At 48.6% G+C, this 21,168-nt stretch overlaps 1 protein-coding gene across 4 annotated transcripts in view; it reads right to left on the bottom strand.

The window, feature by feature from the left end:
• The window catches only part of ACOT7 (acyl-CoA thioesterase 7), a 93,127-nt gene that overhangs the window by 71,317 nt on the left and 642 nt on the right, over positions 1–21,168 (bottom strand). The window contains exon 1 of one of the 4 annotated variants that reach the window (XM_019746776.2): positions 15,595–15,847. The exons of 1 other annotated variant lie outside the window; for it this stretch is intronic. In XM_019746776.2, coding sequence (XP_019602335.2) covers positions 15,595–15,746 — 152 coding nt within the window. In that variant the 5' untranslated portion in view covers positions 15,747–15,847. Of the gene's footprint in view, positions 1–121; positions 220–3,092; positions 3,223–15,594; positions 15,848–21,168 lie in introns of those variants that run through there. 2 more of the 4 variants (XM_074334181.1, XM_019746777.2) reach the window with 2 other exon arrangements.

The following is a 21,168-nucleotide window of genomic DNA, read 5'->3' as shown; positions in this document are numbered from 1 at the left end:
AGGCCCCCAAGGCCACAGGTCTACACACCTCGCCTCTTCCCATCCTGGCGTACCCGCCCAGGATCTCCCCCTATACCCCGGCCCCGGCCATGCCAGAGTTTTCTGACAGCTCCCAACTCACTGCTTGGCCTTCTCCCTATGACAGGCCTCCTCAGCTCGCTTCCTGAAGACTTTTAGGGACAAGCCTCGCCGAAGCATGAGCATGGTCTCTGCGGTGTCCGCTGGTCCCTGCCAAAACCACAGCCAGATGGGACCAGAGAGCGGCCTTGGCCCTGAAGCAGTGCCCTTTGTACTTGGCCCCTCCCTGCATCCACAACTTCCTAAGCAACCCTGGCTTCTCGCTCCCCTTGGCACCCTTGGCACCCCACCCACTCCAGCCCCACTATCACTCCAAATACTGCATGTGTGTGCCCTGACCTTTTAAAATCCTTTAAAATCATGGGTAATTGGAGTTGAAAGAGATTTTGGAAAAACTACCTGGTTCAAGCCCCAAGCTCCACCTGTGAGGAAAGCAGGAACAGACAAATAAGGAAGCTCACATGGGTTAGATCGGATACCACAGGGCAGCACACAGAGGGGGTGGCAGGAAGGAAGGGCAGCCAGACGGACATGCACCCTCCCCAGCTCACTGGGAAGCTCTGCTGTCCTTGCTGTCAAAACACCAACCAGGTGATGCAATGAACTGGATTAAAATGACTCACATATGTGCAGGAGAGCAAGCAGAGTTTGCCCCACCAGGTTCTAAGTTATAGAAAGACCGGCCTAAAATACCACAAGACCGGCCTAAAGACACACCAGTCCTCACTGGAGCAAAAGGCAGAACCCTCAGTTGGATAAGAATTCTCTAAGTTAAGTCAACCAGCACCTGATACTAAGGATAGTAACATGCAGAAAAGAAAACAAATCCATGACGGAAAAAACACTATCTAGAGAAAATCTTTTCAACAAACCACAGAAATGAAAACCAAAATAAGGCGTCATTAGAGGGAAGACACTTTCGAGATTTGGAACAATCCACAAACTGGAAAAGGTCAAGTGCTGGAGCATCTCCTCCCTGCGCCTGTCCCACACCTGCCCAAGAAGCAGGACTACACCTGGGTTGTCCAGGACTAGAGCCAAGTACAAAGGCAGGAAGGGACGCAGACAGGGGCCTAAAACTCAAAAGATCAATCAGCCTAACTGATCAGCGCGCACTCGGACGAGAGGACGTGAGGGGAACGCTGAGTCCCTCTTCCTAGAGCGGGAAGCGAGTCACTCTGCTCCACACAAGCTCACCTCCCCGCCAGAGGAAGCTGGAAGGGGCCAAGACTTATATCCAGACCACATGAGAACGCCCACGGGTAAGAAAACAAACGACCCAATTTTTTTAAATGGGCGGAAGACCTGAACAGATACGTCCCCAAACGGGATACATGGGGGGCAGACATGCACATGAAAAGACACTCAGCGTCATTAGACATCAGGAAAACACAGATTAAACCCACAATGACTTGCCTCTACACACCACAGAATGACAAAGGTAAAAAGACTGACTGTACCAAGTGCTGGCGAGGACGAGGAGGAACTGGAAACGTCCCCCGCTGCTGCTGGAAACGCACAACACAGGGCACTGTGGGAGAGTTTGGCAGCTCCACAGTCACAGCTACACCTACCGTGCCGTCCCACACGGCCCTCCTGTATGTACCAGAGGAAGCATATGTCCCCACAAAGACCGTACAGCTGACAATTGGACAACGCAGGGGTTGGGGCGCCGACCCACCGGCAGCCTTATATCCATCCATGCACCACTGAAGTCAGCGCTCGCATATGGGGCTTCCCGGGCACGGACTGACAACACTAGCAGACTGTCCACCGCAGTTCCTTGTCACAGCCTGAACTGGGGACAACCCAAATGCCACCCACACGAATGGACAAAGTGTGAAACACTACGCAGTAATAAAAAGGAACTCACACAACAGCATGGATGAGTCTCGAAATGACCATGCTGAGTGAAAAAGGCTAGACAAAACAGAGCACATTCTGTGTTTCCATTTTTATAAAATTCTAGACAATGTAAACTAATTTATAGCAATAGAAAGAGGCTAGGTGGCTGCCTGGGGTGAGGAGCCCAGACAGGGAATTATTATGGGACAGGAAGGGACCCAACGACAAAGAGTGTCCATTACCTTGGTTATGGTGATGGCTACACAGGTGACCATACCTCACACGTATCAAATTGCTCCTTTAAATTTGAGCAGTTATATAACTCCTACCCCAACGACGCTCCCACTGTTGCCTGTCGTGAATCCCAAGTTGTTGGCGAACGCCTTGGGTCTCGACTCCAGTCCTGACCCTGGGAGACTTTACTGGAACTCAACCCATTTCTCCAAGAGGTGGCGACAATGACAACGAAGTCCCCTCAGAGCTAAGCAGGTCCCTGTGCAGGGCAGAAGGTGCCCAAGCACCCAGCCACCAGCATTGTGCCCGAGGCCCCCAGAAAAGGCGGGAGGAAAGCCGCCAGGCTGCCCTTTGAGCCCCGGGTGTGCCCTCACTAAGAGCCCCACCTGCCCTGCACAGCCAGGCATCACTGTGGCACCGAGCAAAGGACTCGCAGTGAAGCCGCGGGTGGGCAGACGAGCAGGTCCTGAGTACTTCTCCACAGTAGCTGAGTTACAGGCCGGTGGTCCACAGTCACGCTGTGTCTCACCTGGACGGGCTTCCAGACTTTCCTGGGGGTAAGGAAGACACCCCCTGCAGACACTGGGCCTGAAGGCCTGTGGGGAGAAGCCAGATGTGACCATGAGGGGCCAAGGAGAGAGCAGAGCGACCCTCTCAGCCTCAAGAACCCCGGCCCCACTCAACACCCTGGGCATCCAGCCCGTTCTGTGGGCATCACCCACAGGTCACATCAGCAGGTGTCCCCAAGAGGTAGTGTGGAAATGCCCAGGGCCAGCTGGTCCAGGGAACCTGGCCTGGGTCCTAATCATGCCTCTGCCACACCTGCCATGTGCCCCTGTCATGGGGGGGTCTCTGGTCCTGCTCTCACACAAGAACGCAGGATGCGGTGAGGCCAAAAAGGAACACCCACAGAGCCACAGATAGGGGAGTCGTACCACTATATTCTCGATGGCGGCTGGTCGAGACACAAAAGCAAACCTCCGCCTGTACCCCAACGAGGTGTTTTCCTGCACCCCAGTCTCATTGGCGGCCGGGGAGACACAGGAAGTAGGATCCACACGCTCCTCAATCCACGATCCGCTCTTGCCAACCGCACTTGCTAACCATGTGATCTGCAATCCGCCGTCCGCTTCTCTGCCAACCAACCCCCTAACGCAGCCACGGCAGTTATATTAGTAGTTAATGGCTAACCAGTAACAGCTGATGGCCACCCAGCCACAGTGGATGGCCATCCAACAACCAAGCCAGCACTTTCCACGTGAGGCCGACAGCCTGGAAACTGCTCTCCAGGACTCTGTCCCCACAGCCCCTAAACATGTCACTGCACCTGCAGGGTGTTTCTTCACCTGTGACACGGAGGCTGAACACAGAGCTGAGAGTTCCTTGCGCTGTCGCACCTTACTTACAGTGTCTCCTAAACTCCTTGGATCTAGGAAAAGCCCCCGGCATGGCTGAGCTCCTGGGATGGGTCAGCTGAGGGAACCAACCAAGACACTGATAAGAGAGCAAAGACATGAGCCACAGACTGAAGAAAATATTTACAAAACACAAACCTGATAAAGAATTTGTATGTGAAATATGCAAAGATCTCTTAAAACTCAACAAACAACCCAATGTGAAAATGGGCAAAAGATCTGATCAGACACCAACCACATAAGGAAGACACAAGATGACAAATAAGTACAAGAAGGCCCAGTGTCGTACGGTCATTAGGAAACTGCAAATTCAAACCACCGCACACCTGTCAGGACGGCCAAAATCCAGACACTGACCCAGCAAACGCAGGTGAGGACGTGGAGCAGCAGGCATCTCGTCATTGCTGGTGGGGACGCACGTGGTGCAGCCATGTTGGAAGACCGTCTGGCATTTCCTTAGAAAAACTAAACATCCTCTTAATTATTTCTACTGTCTTCTATATTCCATTCATCATATAAAGATAAATGTCAAAATTTAGTAGGTACATGTAGCAATTAAAGCAAAATCCAAGTGAAAAAATTTATCATTGGGTATGGCTGCAGTAATGGTGCTATGTCTCAGGTGACAGGAGTCAGGTAGGCCACTGCAGGCTTGCTTGTGAGAGTCACCACCTCCAAGAGCCTGTATTTCGTGAGGCCCATGACAAGGTGAAGCCAGCCTGCCATCAAAGCAAGCACAGAATATCAATCAAACAAGATCTGGTTTCCTGAGAAACTAGGCACCAAAGGGCACAATTAAGCTGTTAAAGCTCTGAGTTCCAATATGACCACACCTAAGTTAACACAGCACCAGAACAGCAAGGAAACACACACAAAGAAAAGTGTCCCACTGACTGCAAACAATGACCACCACACTTGCTCATCCTATCAGTTACAAGGCTAAAGTTTCCACCTGCTAAGTGGAAACCCAAAAAGGTAACACAACACTCAGCTGGCTCAAGAAGAGGCTGGAATGCAAAGCCTAGGGGCTTTTCAACAGGTGGGGAGAGGGGGCAGCGTCTAGCTCCAGCATGCCCCCTGCCAGGAGCTGGGCTGTGCCAGGACATAGGTGGAGGGACCAGAAACCACACCCATGCATTCTCCAGCCCCCTTTCCTTGAATGACAGCAAACACACACACCGGTTGCCCTCCAGGCCCCACCAGACAGGGGCTGGGCACTGTAGGGCCCTTCTCCCAGCCCCGGGGGGCAGGGGAGAACTTATGGGCACGAGCCCAGCATTCGTGGCATCGGGGCACTCCCTTTCTGCTAGGCACGTCTGGCTCAAAGAAGCTCTCAGCCTCAAGCCGAGGTTGGGAGACACATCACACCTTAGACTTTTAATCCCACCATTTCATAACCCAAAGTAAGCAGCAGGCACTTCCAGGGCCGCCGCTGGCTGGAGCAGGCTCCATCACCTTTCCTCCCGTTAGCAGTACCTGCCCCTCCCAGGGCAGGTGATAAGGTACAGCTGGGAGACCTGGCTTCTAGTGCCCACTTAGGCAAGTCACGCCTGCCCCCTGTTTCCCCATCTGTAAAACAAAGGGGATTCCTGTGCCCCCTCCCTGAGCATAGAATGAGGGTGCAGGGTGCAGATGGGAGGCACAGTGAGTCTTAGAACACGAGTGCTGCTTCAAGGCACACAGCTGCTCCCAGACAGCTGTTTGGTCGGATACTCCATACCTCAACACATCAGAGGGTGAGAAAATGGGCTTTGCAAAAGCAATTCTTTCTCCCAATATTTTAACTCCCAGTCTGAGAGCAACCTCCCCAGTTTGGATTAAAACTCTATTTTCCTAATACCTCTGATGCCCCATCAAATGTGCCTGCAGGGCCGTGGGGAGAGCGTATGACTGCTTCCTGCAACCTCCCAACTCTTAAGGTTTTAAACACATCTTCGATGGCCACAATCACACCTGCTGACACCTGGCCTTCTGGCCCCTGGTCTGCCACAAGCCTGAGCCTCTGGGCCCTGAGGGCTGAAGGGGTTAAATTCAGGGCATCAGGGGGTTGGCCCTGGGAGGTCTCCAGTGGGCAGGCAGGCCAGACCAGCAAGAGCCTACCACTTGCCATGGGAGTGTGACAGAGTGAAGTCACAGAACAACACTGGGAGGCAGAAAGGTCAGCAGAGGCAGTGCTGGTGTTCAGGGACAGAAAGGCGACAGGGAGACGCAGACATCATACCCAGATCATACCCAGACCTCAAGAGGCACGCTCTCCTCCTGCAAGGGAACAACGGGTACCACGAGCATTCCATGTTCTGTAGGGCACGACTTTTCCTGTCACTCCTGGACTCTTGTTTGTCTTCAGGGTCAGAGATAAATGACCCTCGGAAACAAGAATTCAAAGAAAGCAGAGCCGAGGCTGTGACGTAAGGGGAAGGAGCCGTGAGTGAAAAGTCAGGTTTGTGGTTTCAGCCCTCCACATAACAGCCTGTGACCTTGACAAGCAACATCCTCTCAGAACCTGTTTCTCAGTCTATGTAAAGGGGTGTGTTCACATGCAATAAATAAATAAATAAAATGAGGTTGGACCCCTATCTCACACCATCTACGAGATGAAATCAAAATAGGTCCAAAACCCTAAATGTAAAAGCTGAAACTGTAAAACTCTTCCAAGAAAATATGGGGTAAATCCTTGTGACTTTGGATTTGACATTTCTTAGATATGACAATAAAAGCACAAGCAACAACAAAAAGATAAATTGGACATCAAAATTTACAGGCTTTTGTGCTTCAAAAGATAACATCAAAAGTGGAAAGACATCTTTGCAGCACAAAAAAAAAGTGGAAAGACTCTGATCTGAAGGCAAAAAAGTACTAATTCCAAAAGTTATATGACCGGGCTGGCCCGGTGGCTCAGGCGGTTAGAGCTCCATGCTGCTAACTCCAAAGGCTGCCGGTTCGATTCCCACATGGGCCAGTGGGCTCTCAACCACAAGGCTGCCAGTTCAATTCCTTGAGTCCCGCAAGGGATGGTGGGCAGCACCCCCTGCAACTAAGATTGAACACAGCACCTTGAGCTGAGCTGCCTCCCGGATGGCTCAGTTGGTTGGAGCGCGGGCTCTCAACCACAAGGCTGCCGGTTTTGACTCCCGCAAGGGATGGTGGGCTGTGCCCCCTGCAACTATCAATGGGCAACTGGACCTGGAGCTGAGCTGCGCCCTCCACAACTAAGACTGAAAGGACAACAACTTGACTTGAAAAAAAGTCCTGGAAGTACACACTGTTCCCCAATAAAGTCCTGTTCCCCTTCCCCATTAAAGTCTTTAAAAAAAAAAAAAAAGTTAATGTTTAAAAAAAAAGTTAATATTTAAAAAAAGAAAAAAAGTTATATGACCCCTGTTCACTGCAGCATTGTTCCCAATAGCCAAGACATGGAAAAACCTCAGTGTCCATCCATGAATTATTGGATAAAGAAAATGTGGTATATATACACAATGGAATCTTATTCAGCCATTAAAAAGAATGAAATCTTGCCATTTGCTACAACATAGATGGACCTTGAGGGCATTATGCTAAGTAAAATAAGTCGTAAAAGACAACCTGTGATCTCACTTATACGTGGAATCTTAAAAACAAAAATCCAAGCTCATAGAGAACATATTGGTGGTTGCCAGAAGCAGAGGGTCGGGGAAATGTGTCAAAGGAGTTAAAACGTACAAACTTCCGGTTATAAAATAATTAAGTCATAAGGATGTAATATACAGTGTGGTGACTATAGTCAATACTATACTACATATTTGAAAGTTGCTAAGATAATAAAAATTCTCAACACAAGAAAAAGATTTGTAACACTGTATGGTGATGAATGTTATCTAGACTTACTGTGGCGATCATTTTGCAATACACACAAATATTGAATCATTACATTGTACTCCTGAAACTAATATGGTGTTATACATTAATTATACCTCAAATTTTTAAAAAGTGAAAAGACAACTCTCTGATGGGAGAAAAATCTTTGCAAATCATGTATCTGAGAAGAGACTTATAGCTAGAATATAGAAGGAACTCTTATAATTCAAAAATAAAAAGACAAATAAGCCAATTGAAAAACAGGCAAAGGATCTGAATAGACTTTCTCCAAAGATATACAAATGGCCCATAATAAGCACATGAAAGGATACTCAGTATCGGGGTCAAATACATGGTGATGGAAGGAGAACTGACTCTGGGTGGTGAACACACAATGTGAGATATAGATGATGTAATACAGAATTGTACACCTGAAATCTATGTAACTTTACTAACAACTGTCACCCCAATAAACTTTAATTAAAAATAAGAAAAAGATACTCAGTATCATTAGTCGTCAGGGAAATTCAAATCAAAACCACAATGAGATACCACTTCCCACTGGGATCACTAGAATAAAAAAGACAGATAACAAGCGTTGGGGAGAATGTGGAGAAACTGAAATGTTCTTACACAGTTGGTAGGAACGTAAAACAGTGCAGCCACTTCAGAGAACAGTCTGGCAATTCCTCAAAAGGTTAATCACAGATGTGGAAGGAAAAAAAGGGTCTATAGAAAGTGACCTCACAGCGTGACCTGAATATAACATCCCAATTGGGCAGGTCATGGTGGGCAGTCACGCCCCAGGCCTGTAACTTTAGTGAAAAGTTTTAAGCCAGCCCTGTCCATCATTCTTGTGCATCTAAGTTAACACACCTTTGAGATGTCAGAAGTAATACCCCTTGAAGGGGTACTAACCTTCAAAGAGCACAAAATCTTAGTCACTAGCCTTTAACCCCATCCCTGCCTGGCTTTTTCCCACCTGCATGTAATCTTCCTTAAGTTCCCCCCAAAATTTCACATGCATAAAAGAAACTGTAAAATTCTTATTCTCAGGAGCATTTAAGATCTTGCTCCTTGGCATATGCTGTCAGTTTGGCTAAAATAAATTCTTAAATTCTCTATAGATTTGGACCTTTTTCTTTTTAATTGGGTAACAATATGTTGTTTTTTCCAGGATCCATCAGCTCCAACTCAAGTCTTTGTCCTTCAAACTAGTTGTGAAGGGCGCAACTCAGCTCCAAGCCCAGTTGCCATTTTCAATCTAGTTGTGGGGGTCGCAGCCCACCATCCCACACGGGAATCAAACCGCCAACCTTGTTGTTAAGAGCACGTGCTCTAACCAACTGAGCCATCCAGCGGCTCTACCAGCAGCTCAGCTCAAGTCATTGTCTTCAATCTAGTTGTGGAAGGTGCAGCTCACTGGCCCATGTCGGAATCGAACTGGCAACCCTGTTGTTCAGAGCTCACACTCTAATCAACTGAGGTAACCGGCCACCCATGGACATTTCTTAAGTTAACAATTACTTGGCATAGTGGGCAGCATTTCAAAAAAGCCCACCCAGGACCACCCTGCGTACTGGACCCAGTGCTGGGTCCAGCTGGTTCCCTGTTCTCACCAGTTGAACTTGGGTAAGTCTTCTTTTGAAATTCTGGACCTCCCTGCTTTAAGTAGCAGGCCATGACTTTGAGCTGTCCTTAGAAAATCATCAAGGTGGTAAGGGTTGCAATAGCCCAGGGAAAGGAAAAAAAATGGGTTGCTGCTTTTAATTTGATTGCTTACTGAGAGTCTCAACAAAATCTTTGTTGGTAAAATAAGACTGAACTCTCTTCAGCTCTAAAAGAGAAAGGATAGATGTTTGCTTCCCCAACCCAAATAACCAATGGGGTGACAAGAGTTCAGATCTGCGAATCCAGAGTGGTAGAGATGGGCACCGGGAGCCACGCAGTGTGGTAACAACCGATCCTGCAGAAGCTGGTGGGAGCGCCAGGGAGAAGGGCAGGATGCCCTGGAATGGGTGCACCCCAAGAGAGGGGACAGAAAGGGGCCGTGCCTTGGAAAGCATGGTGGTTCCAGTGGCCTCTGGTCAGCTCTGGCTGACCTTGCTTGGGTATTCTTAGGTGACTAAGAATCTTTGTGGGGTTGCCCCCAGGTCAAATTCCCTCTTGGGCATAAAGCAGTGCTGTAGGCAGATACATGGAATTTGGTTCCTCTGGACACGGGTACATAAGGGCTGGTTTTTCCTAGAAGTTTGTCCAGACTCTACAGATCTCAAAATGAACATAGGAAATCGTGTCTCCCAAGCCAACAAGGCCCCCGACAGTCAGCATCACATTAAGACTAAGATGGCCGAGATGAGGAATCCTTTGATACTTCTAAATTCATCTTTTTCATGCATAATTAGAAAAAGCTGGCTACAAAATTAGGCAGAATGACTGAAAAGAAAAATATTAGAGATCATCTTAGAACTTAAAAAAGCCTTCTCTCCTAAGCTAAAATGAAACTATGTAACAGGATTTGGATGAATGGACCCACTTATGATGTCATTTAGGTGTCAACCCTATTCTTTGAGGTATTAAAAATGGCTGTCCTTATTTTAAAAGGTGGAAAGTCATTTACAAGTTGACTTGTCAAGGACAGATATAAACTGTAAATACCTCCAGGGCAAAATTGGGATCTAATTGTTCTTTCATAAACTAGTGAGTTGTTCTCAAGACCCAAAAATCTCTGTATCTATCCATGTATGTTTACATATGTACTCGTATGTTGTAAATGTGAGATAATTTTCTACTTCCAGATAGCATTATTAAAATTAATTTAAAGGCAAGCACTTGTAAGGATTGGATAGTCTAAAATTCTCAAATATAAAAACTAATTCAAATGCTTTTCAAGTTCACATGATCTAAGATTAATACTTAGTAAATAAAATCTAGCTTAAGTTTGTTGGTTTAAGTAAAACAGACATGTTTTTATTTTACCTGGGTTTACAAAAATAAGTTCATGTTAATAATTGACTTTGAGGTCCATGAAAAAATGTTCCTAGAGGTTATAAAATGTCTTCATAAATTTGCCAAGCTAAAGAATGTTAATTATTACTTCTTAGTTTTCATTAGACTTTGAGGTTTTAAGGGTTAAAATCTCATGATATGTAAGAATAACTCTATGCAGAAGCGCTCCAGGAACACCTCAAAAGATTTAAAACTCCATGGGAAATGTCATAAAATAAGTGAGGAAAACTTCCAGGGTATATTGTATGGGTGAACAATGGTTGTAAGTCAAGTGACTAGTCGGGGCTGTGGGAAACCCAAGATGGCTGCTTGGTTCCTCCCTGCTCCCTGGCTCCCATTTCTCAGTTTTTCATTCCTTCATGCATCTCAGCACATTGAAACTAGGCTTAGATGAAGGAAGTTATGAGCTGAAATTGTTGAAAAAAGACATCTTGGGCCAGCCCGGTGGCTCAGGTGGTTGGAGCGCCATGCTCCTAACGCAGAGGTCACCGGTTCGATTCCCACATGGGCCAGTGAGCTGCACCCTCTACAACTAAGATTGTGAACAACAGTTCTCTCTGGAGCTGAGAGGCCGTGAGCAGCCGGAGGATGGTGTGGGCTGCAATGTGCTGCCTCGAGCTACCGTGTGCTGCCGTGTGCTGCCGTGGGCTGCCATGAGTGGCCGGCAGCCAGCGTGAGCTGCTGTGTGCTGTCAAGGGCTGCCGTGGGCTACCGTGTGCTGCCATGAGTGGTCGGTGGCCATCGTGAGTGGCTGGCAGCCAGCGAGAGCTGCTGTGAGCTGATGTGAGCGGCTGACCAACGACTGGCTACCGACTGCCTCAGGCGGGGGGAGCGCAAGGCGAAAGAAAGGGAAGAAAAGACAGCCTACACTATTGCCAGGGTTTGATAGAGTCATTTCAAGAAAATGCCAAGTGGGTAACCATCTCCTTTCACAGCAAGCTCCCAGAAGACGAACATTTTAAAGATCACTGACTGCCACCTGGATTTTGTTTTATTAGGAAGGACATGAAATAAAACTCCCCAACCTTGTTAGAAGGGACCTTATCAGGCACCTAACCGCTAATGGACACCCTTTAACCGCACATGACTTCATTTCTTCAGCACACATTCTGCTTTAATCCAAGCCAGCTTTGTTCACCCTGACAGAACTATGTAAGTCACCTGCATTCTTTCCACACATCCTCCTATCTGTACTTATATTGTACGTCCACTCCTTCTAATCATTAAGCCCTTAGGACACTGCGTTCTGGTCAACACCAAATTCACCTAAGAATAAAGCTTCATGAAAGAATCAAGTTTCAGGTCTATCAACCATGACTGGGATACAATAACGAAACCTCCAACAATGAGTGAGGGTTCAGGACAACCAAGCTGACACCTCGGCCTCAGTTACGTTTCAGCTCCGGGACCCATGACAGCGGAACAGCCCCACGGACTGCAGGCCCTGGAAACTGGATGGAACAAGGCCATGACTGACACCAGGGCCTGAAGCCATGATCAAGTGTCCCCTGCCTTAGCCCTGACCAATCTGTAGAGCTCCCAACCCCAGCTCCCAAAGCAACCATAACTGATGCTTTTTCCCTTATATAATGTAGCCACTAGAGGCCATCAGGGAGCCAGGTTTTTGAGAGCACTGGCTCACCTGTCTTCTAGACTTCATGCCAACTCCCTGAATAAACCTTTACTTTCTTTGCTGCAAACTTCTGCTCCTCTTTCTTTTGATTGGATGCGCGCAGGCAAGTGGACCCTTTCGAGTCTGCAGTAACACCCTGTCTACAGACATCGAAGACTCCTTGAGGACGGGAAGCACTGACAGTAGAGGTAGACAAGACATCAATCCCAAGACATCGACAAGACCTGTACATGTACAGATTGATACTGAATTCAGAACCCATTTTGTTTGTCTTACCTGTCTGTTAATATTAGTCATAGTAACAGTTATACTTGTTATTTGGGTTTTTCTATATAGCTCAACTGTTTATGATTACTGAAGATAACTGTTCATACTCTTTTTGTGGCGATGTAAATGTTATACTAGATACCAAATGCAGAAAAAGGAGAGAGAAGGCAACACCCATCATGAGATTTCACAGGACAGGAATGCTGACGGAAGATACGTCCAAACCTGCAGAGAATTTTTATGAGTTTATTTGAACCAAACTGGTAACAATTGCCCGGAAGCAAAATCTCAACAGATTGAGAAAACATTCTGGAGAACAGCAGTTTTGCAGCTTATTGTATACATTAGAATCAAAGGAGGAGACATAAAGAGGGTTATATGAAATCCACTGACGGTAGATTAGGGAGGTGGGAGAAAGCAAAGCGGGGAAATCTCTGGGATTGGATAAAAAGCAAAACTGAAAAACATACTGCTTTTACACTGGTGGGTACAGGACAGTTAGTAATTCACATTTACAGCACACAGAAATGGTATTCAGGGAACAAGACAATGAGGGGTCCTGTAGTCTCTGTGCGCGGGTGGGAGGGTGTGCCCTCAGGGGTCCGGAAAATGGAGATTATTCTGACATTCCAAGGGTATGTTATCCTCAATGCAAAAAGACAACAGACAGGCTAAAACTTCAGGTAAAGACTGACCTTTGTCAAGGAAGCTACAGGCCAAGGAGGTGACTACCTGCCATGACCCACTTTTAGTCAGGAATCTTTATGTTCAGACCATCCTGTGGGGTTACTTTCTGTCTCTGAGTTTGTAGGGCCCGCCTTGCTGGCCTCCCCTGAGCTTGTCAGGCTTAGTGCGTGGCCCCTTTTCTGTCCACAGGAATGAACCTTGGTTCCACACACTCACACACCCCCGCAATGAAGGCTGTAAGACCTACTCTTCCTGTTGGGGAACAATTCAGCCTCAACTCAAATCACATGGGTACAGTCGTGCCCCACCCCCAGTGGTCAACAAGATGACATCCATGTTGACACTTCCCAGGAAGCAGCCTTCCGGACACTGTGAGACCACACTACCCGACCAAAAGGTTGGTCAATGCATCCTTTGGACTGATTTATGACCAAAAGGGAAAAGTATGGGCGAAAAATCGGTCTGTGAAAGTAACCCAGAGGGTGACCTGATCAGAAATCCGTAACTGGGCAGGTCACGCCCCAGGTATGTAACTTCTTTAGTGAAAGGTTTTAAGCCAGCCCTGTCCATTGTTCTTGTGCATCTAAATTAACACACCTTTGAAACGCCAGAATAACACCCCAGCGGGTATTAACCCTCAAGAGAGCACAAAATCTTGGTAACTAGCTTCTAACCCAATCCCTGCCTGGTTTTTTCCCACCTCCATGAAATTTTGTATTCCTTAATTTCAAATGTATAAAAGAAACAGTAAAACTGTTATTCTTGGGAGCATTTGAGAGCTTCCTCTCTGGCACATGTTGTCAGTTTGGCTCAAATAAACATTTCTTTAAAAATTTCTCTACAGGTTTGGAGGTTTCTTACGTCACCACAGAACTACCATATGACCCAGCAATTCCATTCCTGGGTGAGCTGTTTTCACATTTTTTTCTCACACCAACCAATTCTCTAACTCTCGCCATCAGCTGGGCGTCCTACAATTCAATGCAGTTTTGACACGGAAGCCCAGAGTCAGCGCAGACCCCACAATGAAGGGCTCAGTCCCACAAGACTGCCCCCACTTTGCACGCCAGTCACAAGTCCCAGACCACCTGTACTTCTGAAGAGCCAGCTTCAGGGGTCCCCACAACCTTCTCCTCCGGTTGGATAATTTGCTGGAACAGCTCACAGGGCTAAGAAAAACATTTAAGTTTATTGGTTTATTATAAAGGATACATAGGCTCAGGAACAGCCAAATGGAAGAGACGCACAGGGCAAGGTATGGGGTGGGGAGGCATGGAGCCCCCACACCATCTCCAGGCACACTGCCCTCCCAGTACCAACACGCATTCAGCAACCTGGAAGCTCTCCCAACTCCACTATTTAGGGTTTTTGTGGAGAGTCCATTATGGAGGCAGTACTGATTAAACCACGGATGATCGACTCAACTTCCATTCCCTCTCCCCACCACACCGAGGCCAGGGGCAGGACTGAAAGTTCCAACTCTCTAATCCTGCCCTGGCTACCAGTCCCCCATCCTTAGCTCTCTAGGGGCTCCCAGGCATCAGCCATGTCATTAGCATACAAAAGACACTAGTATCACTGGGGAGATGACTCGGGTTTTAGGAGCTGGGTGCCAGAACCCAGGGACAAAGACCAAATAAATATTTCTTACTATGCCACGCATATCCCCAAAAGAAAAACATATGTCCACACAAAAACTTTATGCGAATGTCATAGTAACTTTATGCATAACAACCAAAAGGTGGAAACACGGAAATGTCCATTAACTGATGAAGGGAAAAACAAATGTGGTCTATCCATACCGTGGGAACCACGAAGGAAGCAGCGATTCACGCTACAACACAGGTGAACCTTGAAAACAGGCTAAGGGAAAGAAGCTAGTCATTTGAAATGTCCAGAACAGGCAAATCTATAGAAAAGGAATATATTGGGGGGGGGAGGGGAGGTGCGGGTCACAACAAGGAGAAACAGCTAAACGGTATGGATTTCTTTTCCAGGTCATGAAAATGTCCTAAGATGGATAGCAGTAATGGTTGCAATTCTGAATAGACTAAAGGCCACTGAATTGGATGAAGCATGGAATGTGAATTGTATCTCAATAAAGCTGGTACAAAAGGGGGAGTGTATACCCACTCAACAAAGTTTCTGTAAAGTTTTGAAGAAATAAAACATGTGAAACAGTCATTCAGGACAGTTCCCTCTGGCCCCAAACAAGCCAGCACAAAAATCACAGCTCAATTCCCCCCAGGGGAGAGCAGACACCCATACCCCCAGGCCATAGCTGTTGGAATGCAGGGTTCCTCAAACCCTCAAAGGTCCCAGCTTCCCAGAACCCAGGGCCCCCCAGGCCAGAAAGCCCACCTTTACCAACAAGCTGAGTGGGGTTCAACTGGTCCCTGGGGGAAAACATGCCAGGTCCTCACTAAGGATGTGGACACATGCAATCTGACAGAACAACAGAACATCCAGCACCCACTGTCCTCTTGAGCCATTTCCAAGAAATCCTCAGTCACGCGGCCCGAAGCCCTCAGACAGGTTGCCCAGGCGGCCTCACGTATCACTGTGGGCACAGCAGTATCCTGCTCGCCCTACCTTCCAGAGACACAGGGTTCAGACCACACAGCAGACATGGTTCCAACAGCCCAGGCGGAAGCCCTGCGTCTCTCCCTTGGACCATTGGCCTGGACAGCTGCCTGTGGGGCCAGCCCACGGAGGCGGATAGCCAAGGCCAGCAGCAGTTTCATGCCTTGGTGAGAGGCCAGGCGGTCTTCCCAACTCCCACTTGCGTCTCCCCCAGGGTGCTCCCCACAGGAATGCAGGTCTCGTCCCCAGGCCTCCTGCTGGGGAAGCCCCTCCCCACAGCAGTCCACAGTCTAGTGCCGCTACCAGTTTCTCTAAGGAAGTTTCTCTAAAACCGGCGAAGTGATGCAAGGAATTCATGACTCAGCCCGAAGTTACACAGCCCGCCTCCCACGTAAGCAAATGAGAGAGGAAGGCAAACAGGGCCTTAGCCATTCCCAGGAAGAGGAGGAAATGGGTGGGGCTGTGGGCCTCCACAACCTACCAGGCTAGACTAGGTATAGGATAAACAATAACCTTGGGGTGATTTTCTTTTTTGTAATGCAAGTGCCTGACTTAAGCTCTGATTGCCAAAGCATCCACGTCAAAGATGACTGTCTCAAATAAATACCGTGTTAACCACCCTCGACCTCACTGTGTGGCCCCACGTGTGCTGGGTAATCTCCAGGTCCTGTAAGTAATAAGTTTCAGTTTCCTGATGGTTAGTGCTGAAGGGTATCTTGCAATCCTGAGAACCAAAAGGGCTAATCCAGCCTCAGGGCTGGTTACTGATAGGCTGAGACAGACCCAAAACACCAGGCGCCTGGCAGGTAGGAGCAGCTCCACCTGGGCTAGAAGGACCTCTGCCAGGCAGCAGGTGTCAGGAGGGCTGGGAGGATGCCAACTAGCACAGGGGTCCCAGGACAGCAGGGAGGCTGAGGAAAGAAGCCACAGCTCACAGCAGAAGGTTCCCATCCCTACTTCAGACAGTGGCTCTCAAGCTCCAAGGGGAGCTGGAAGGGTGCAGATTCCTGCCCCGCCCCCCACCAAGATGCAGAGGCAGTAGGTCTGGGTGGGGGCTCAGGAGCCTGTTTTCCTTTTATTCTTTAATTGTGGAAAACATCAAAGGCTTACAAGAGTGGAAAAAAGGAAATAACCCTGAAACCCACCAAACAGCTCCAAACTGTTAATATCAAGTTTGGTTCCTCCCGGGTCCACCCGACTTGCTCCCCCCTCCCCACATGAGTTTGAAGGAAAGTCAGGTATCACAGCTTGGCATCCATAAATACCTCAGCATTCTCTATAAAAGATAAAGGCTCCTTTTAAAAACAATCATCCCACCTAAAGTATAATACAAATCCCTCAATATCATTCACTATCAAGACTATTCAAGTTTCCCCAAATATCTCATAAATGTGTTAAAATCTGCATTTGGTTGATTTTCTACTGAAGTATAATTTGTGTGCAGAAAATCTGCATTTGTAACAAGTTTCCTCAGTTATTCAGCTGTAGATAGTCCAAGGGTCAAGGGTAAAGTGAGCAGGTAGAGTGACCATTTATCCCCCTCCCCAGGACACCTCTGAGAGTGAGAGAGCCAAGTGGACAGGAGGTAATCCTGGCTCAGTACCCACCTGGAGAAACCCCGCCCCCAGGAGAAAGCAACTTGTGACCTGATTGAAACCAGGGAGCTGGTCAGTTGCAGTGCCAAGCAAGCCAAGGGTGATGCCAAGCTGCCTGGCCCACTTACAGGGAGAGACTGGGCAGTGGGTGAGCACAGCCTCCCAAACAGGCTCTCTGGGCTGCAAAGACTGAGCCTCGCCCAGGGTCCCCAAGAAGGGAACCAGCAGTGTGCATCGTTTTGTGGAATATTCCAGAATACCAGCTCTAAATCAGGTTCTATGTTTTCATTAATTCCATTATAAACCCAAAGACAGAGCCCTACGGGGAAAAAACCCCAACCCCATGACATACTAAAATTCAGGTCCATTCCACTGATACTCACTGGTATCTCTACTAGGTGCCAGGCACTTTTGTAGGCATTCGTGGTACAGCAGTAAACAAAGCAATCCCTCACCTCAAGACACTCCCTAGATCTGCAGCTAAAAGCACAGCAAGCAAAAGATAACCCTGTAGTCCTCACACACCTACCTACAAATAAAGGATTACAGGTTACTTACCCTGGGCCATGTCCACACCAAGGTCCGCCGCCTTTAGCTCGGTTGTCTGAGAGCTGAGCACAGTCCGCAGAGAGCTCCTAAGCCTCCCTGGGGAAACCTGTCCCCCCAGAGACCTACCAGGAATTGGGGTTTTTTAATTCTTCTACATACGGGACTGTCCCAGAAGATCGCCACCAGACATAGGAGGCTATCTACATTTATATTTCAATAAACTTAAATAAATGTTTTTAAAAACTCCGTTTCTCTGAGCCACATTTCAAGCACCCAGTGGCCACTTGTGGTTAGTGGAAGTGGGGCATTTCCACCACTGCAGAAAGCTCTAGTGGACCGCGCCGCTCCACAACGTCCTACTTTCCAACAACCTGTTACATGACATGTCCTTCAACTGTATTTCAACAAACACTCAGGGGGCTTCTACTGGGGGCCCACGCTGATGCCGTGATTATGCCCCACAACTAAACGTCAACCAAAGCTTGCCAAGCAGTGCAAAGATCACAGCAATGGGTCACCCAGCAGGGAATAATCCCCAGGTTGCCTTCGGCTCCCTGGCTGGTCAAAGTTGCCTTGGACAAGTCTTTAACCTCTGAGAGCCTCATTTTCCTCATCCGTAAAATGACAGAGCTGGGCTGGAGGCCTCCAGGCGTCCTTCTGGGTCTGACATTTATCAGCATTCTGAGTCCAACAAGGACTAGACGTTAATTAATATTACTCAAAATAAACCAAAGGAAAAATTCTTTTCTAAGAGTTTAAATGCTGTCCCAAGAACCTGCATCTGTAGGGCTAGATCAAAAGGAGGGGACAGCGCCCTACAGTGGCCCAGCCGTCGAAAATTCCGGTTCTCAGAGACAAAGGGTTCTTTTTGTGAACTCAACATTTATAAAGGCCCTGCACCGTGCTAAAGGTTTTAATCCTCACAACAACCCTGAGACAGGCACTATTGTTATCTCCGATTCACAGGTAAGAAAACTGAGACCCAGTGAGGTTATAAGGAACATGCCTAAAACTACACACCTGCGAGAGGCAGAGCTGGGATTCGAACCCAGGGTGTCAGCATCCTGAGTTTGCGTCCCACTTTTCAGACAAAAAGAGCTTCCATTTACTTACAATGCGCCAGTCATTCTGCCAAGCACTAGATGCGTTTTCTTTTCTTTAACACTCGGAACAACCCATGAGAAAATGGGGGCACAGAAGAGTTAGGCAGCCAAGTGGCAGAGGCTGAATTCACACCCAGGCGTGGGACTACAAAGCTGGCTCTAACCACTGCCCTCCCCAGCCTTCAGAGCCCCAAGCCCTTCAACGCCTCCTTCGGAACCCAAAGCATGTGACCACTCTTAACTGTCCAGGATGGTGGGGGTTAGAGCATCCTCTCCCTGCTGAACTGTGAAACCCCCTAAGGTAAGGACCAAATTTTCCAGGTCGGTGTTCCTCCCTCAGGGCACTTTCCTCCTTGGAAGCGTCCAGTGAAACTTGTTAAATTCATGGGTTCTGCTGTCCTAGGCCAGGAGGCTCCTCTTTCAACACAGGGTGTCGGCTCAGATGTCCTTAAAGGGCTCCCCACACTGGTGTGTCTACTCTTTCCTGTGTCCTGGGCTTTCACTGGACCAAGCCTTTGTGACCACAGCCCTCCCCACTTTGGCAGGCTCACCTCAGCCACGTACGCTGCCCAAGCATCCCACAGCCAAGGCAGCAGAGACAATATGCAATTGTGAATATGCAAGAGGCAGTCCGGAAAGCACAGTGAGCAAGAAAAGCCCACACATGTAGGCTTGTGCACATATGGAAGTGTCTAAAGCTATCCAAAAATCTATTAACTGTTAGAAGCTGGGGCTTTCAGATACTTATTTTTTAATTAAATTTATTGGGGTAACATTGGGTAATAACATTACGTAAGTTTCAGGTGAGAAGCTGGTTTTTCAAAAGATAATATGTATAGCCTAGGTTTTCATCATCCTGATGAAGTACATAAAAGCCCAGCTTTCCGCAAATAGACTGAAATCGGTGTCTTCTTTTTTGGGAGTGCAGTGGAAAGAGCATGGGTCTGGAGACAGAAGACCTGGCAGTAGCTGCTTCTCAGGCCCTTGTGGCTGGATGACCTTACAGAGGCCCTGGGTCTGCGGAAATTCAATTTCCTCCTCCACATATGGGGAGTGGCGGAGATCCTTGCCTCCTCCCAGGAAGCTGGACAAAACAAGTGCGATGAGACAGATACAAGCCCTTTGCAAAGGATCACCCAGCCAATAAGGTCACCCAGCCAATAAGAGGCAGAGCCTGAACCAAGGACCTGAATCCAGGCCCCACTCTCTCCAAATATCAGTCACTTCTATTATTTTTGCCCCAGGAACTTGGGGGGGGGGGGGGACAAGGCAGCCAAGAACAAAGGGAATGGAGCAAAGCTCCCCCAAAGATTCCGACTCCCTCTCCCTAGAAAAGTAAAAACTGACCTTGAAGTCAGTAAAGGCCCTGGACTAGGCTAGAAGAGGGGTGCGGTCAGGGCACCCCACTGATCCAGCACTTACTCTTCCAGAGAGATGTTAACATCCACAGGAAACTAACCTGGCTTGGACCCCAGGTTAGTGTGATACCCAATGCCCAAATTTGTGGAACCTGCCCCAAAACAGGAAGCAGCTGTCACTCTTAGCGGTGCACCAAGCAGGACAGGCTCTGTTGCAGGCCCCCAGTGCCTGCGCGGCCTTCCCAGCCTTGCCCTTACTTAGCTCAAGCTCAAATACCAGTGTTCCTGCTTCAGATTCTGCCCAAGGGAATGAAGAGTAACCTTGAGGCTGCCCTCCATCCTCTGGTCGGAAATGAGCCAGTTCCCGATCTCCCGCTTCCTCTGGGGGCCTCCATCTACCTGGTACCCGTGGAGAAAGGCAGGGGTGGTCTGCTGAGAACAACCAATTGCCCGCATTGTGTAAGATGCTTCCAGGCTCAATGGACCATTCCCTCTTAGCAGTAAACTGTTAGAGAGGAAGGGTATTTTTCTCTTCTTCAGGTTAACCCTGGTTTCCCCCAAGAAACCTAGGCGGTGCACTGAAAGGGACTGTACATCTGCAGCCCCCGCCCACTCGGGCACCCACCGATGGGTTCGCCGGGCTCCGGACGCCGACCAGCGAGCCGGTTACTTGCGCCCCACATCTCGGGGGATCCGGTTGGCTCTGCACCACCACCCAGAAAACGACCCTGAATTAGGGGGCTCGGTGGGACCTGGGCTGGGGTTCCGGCGTGCCTGGGCACCGGTGGGGCGGAGCTGGGCGGGGCGCAGGGGGCCGCACTCCGACCCCCGCCCGGAAAGGGCGTCGCGCCGAATCAGTGCGCAAACGGCCTGCGTGACCGCGGCGCCGCCCGGGGGATGCGCGGGAGGCCGGCGAGGACGCGCATGAGGAGGCCGCTGTGTCTGCGGCACCCGAGGCGCAGCCGGCCGCGGGCGGGC

This window comes from Rhinolophus sinicus, linkage group LG06, assembly GCF_036562045.2.
Source record: "Rhinolophus sinicus isolate RSC01 linkage group LG06, ASM3656204v1, whole genome shotgun sequence".
Classification (NCBI taxonomy): Eukaryota; Metazoa; Chordata; class Mammalia; order Chiroptera; family Rhinolophidae; genus Rhinolophus; species Rhinolophus sinicus.
The sequence above is the reverse complement of the archived record's forward strand: the minus strand, read 5'-3'. Positions and strand labels throughout refer to the sequence as shown.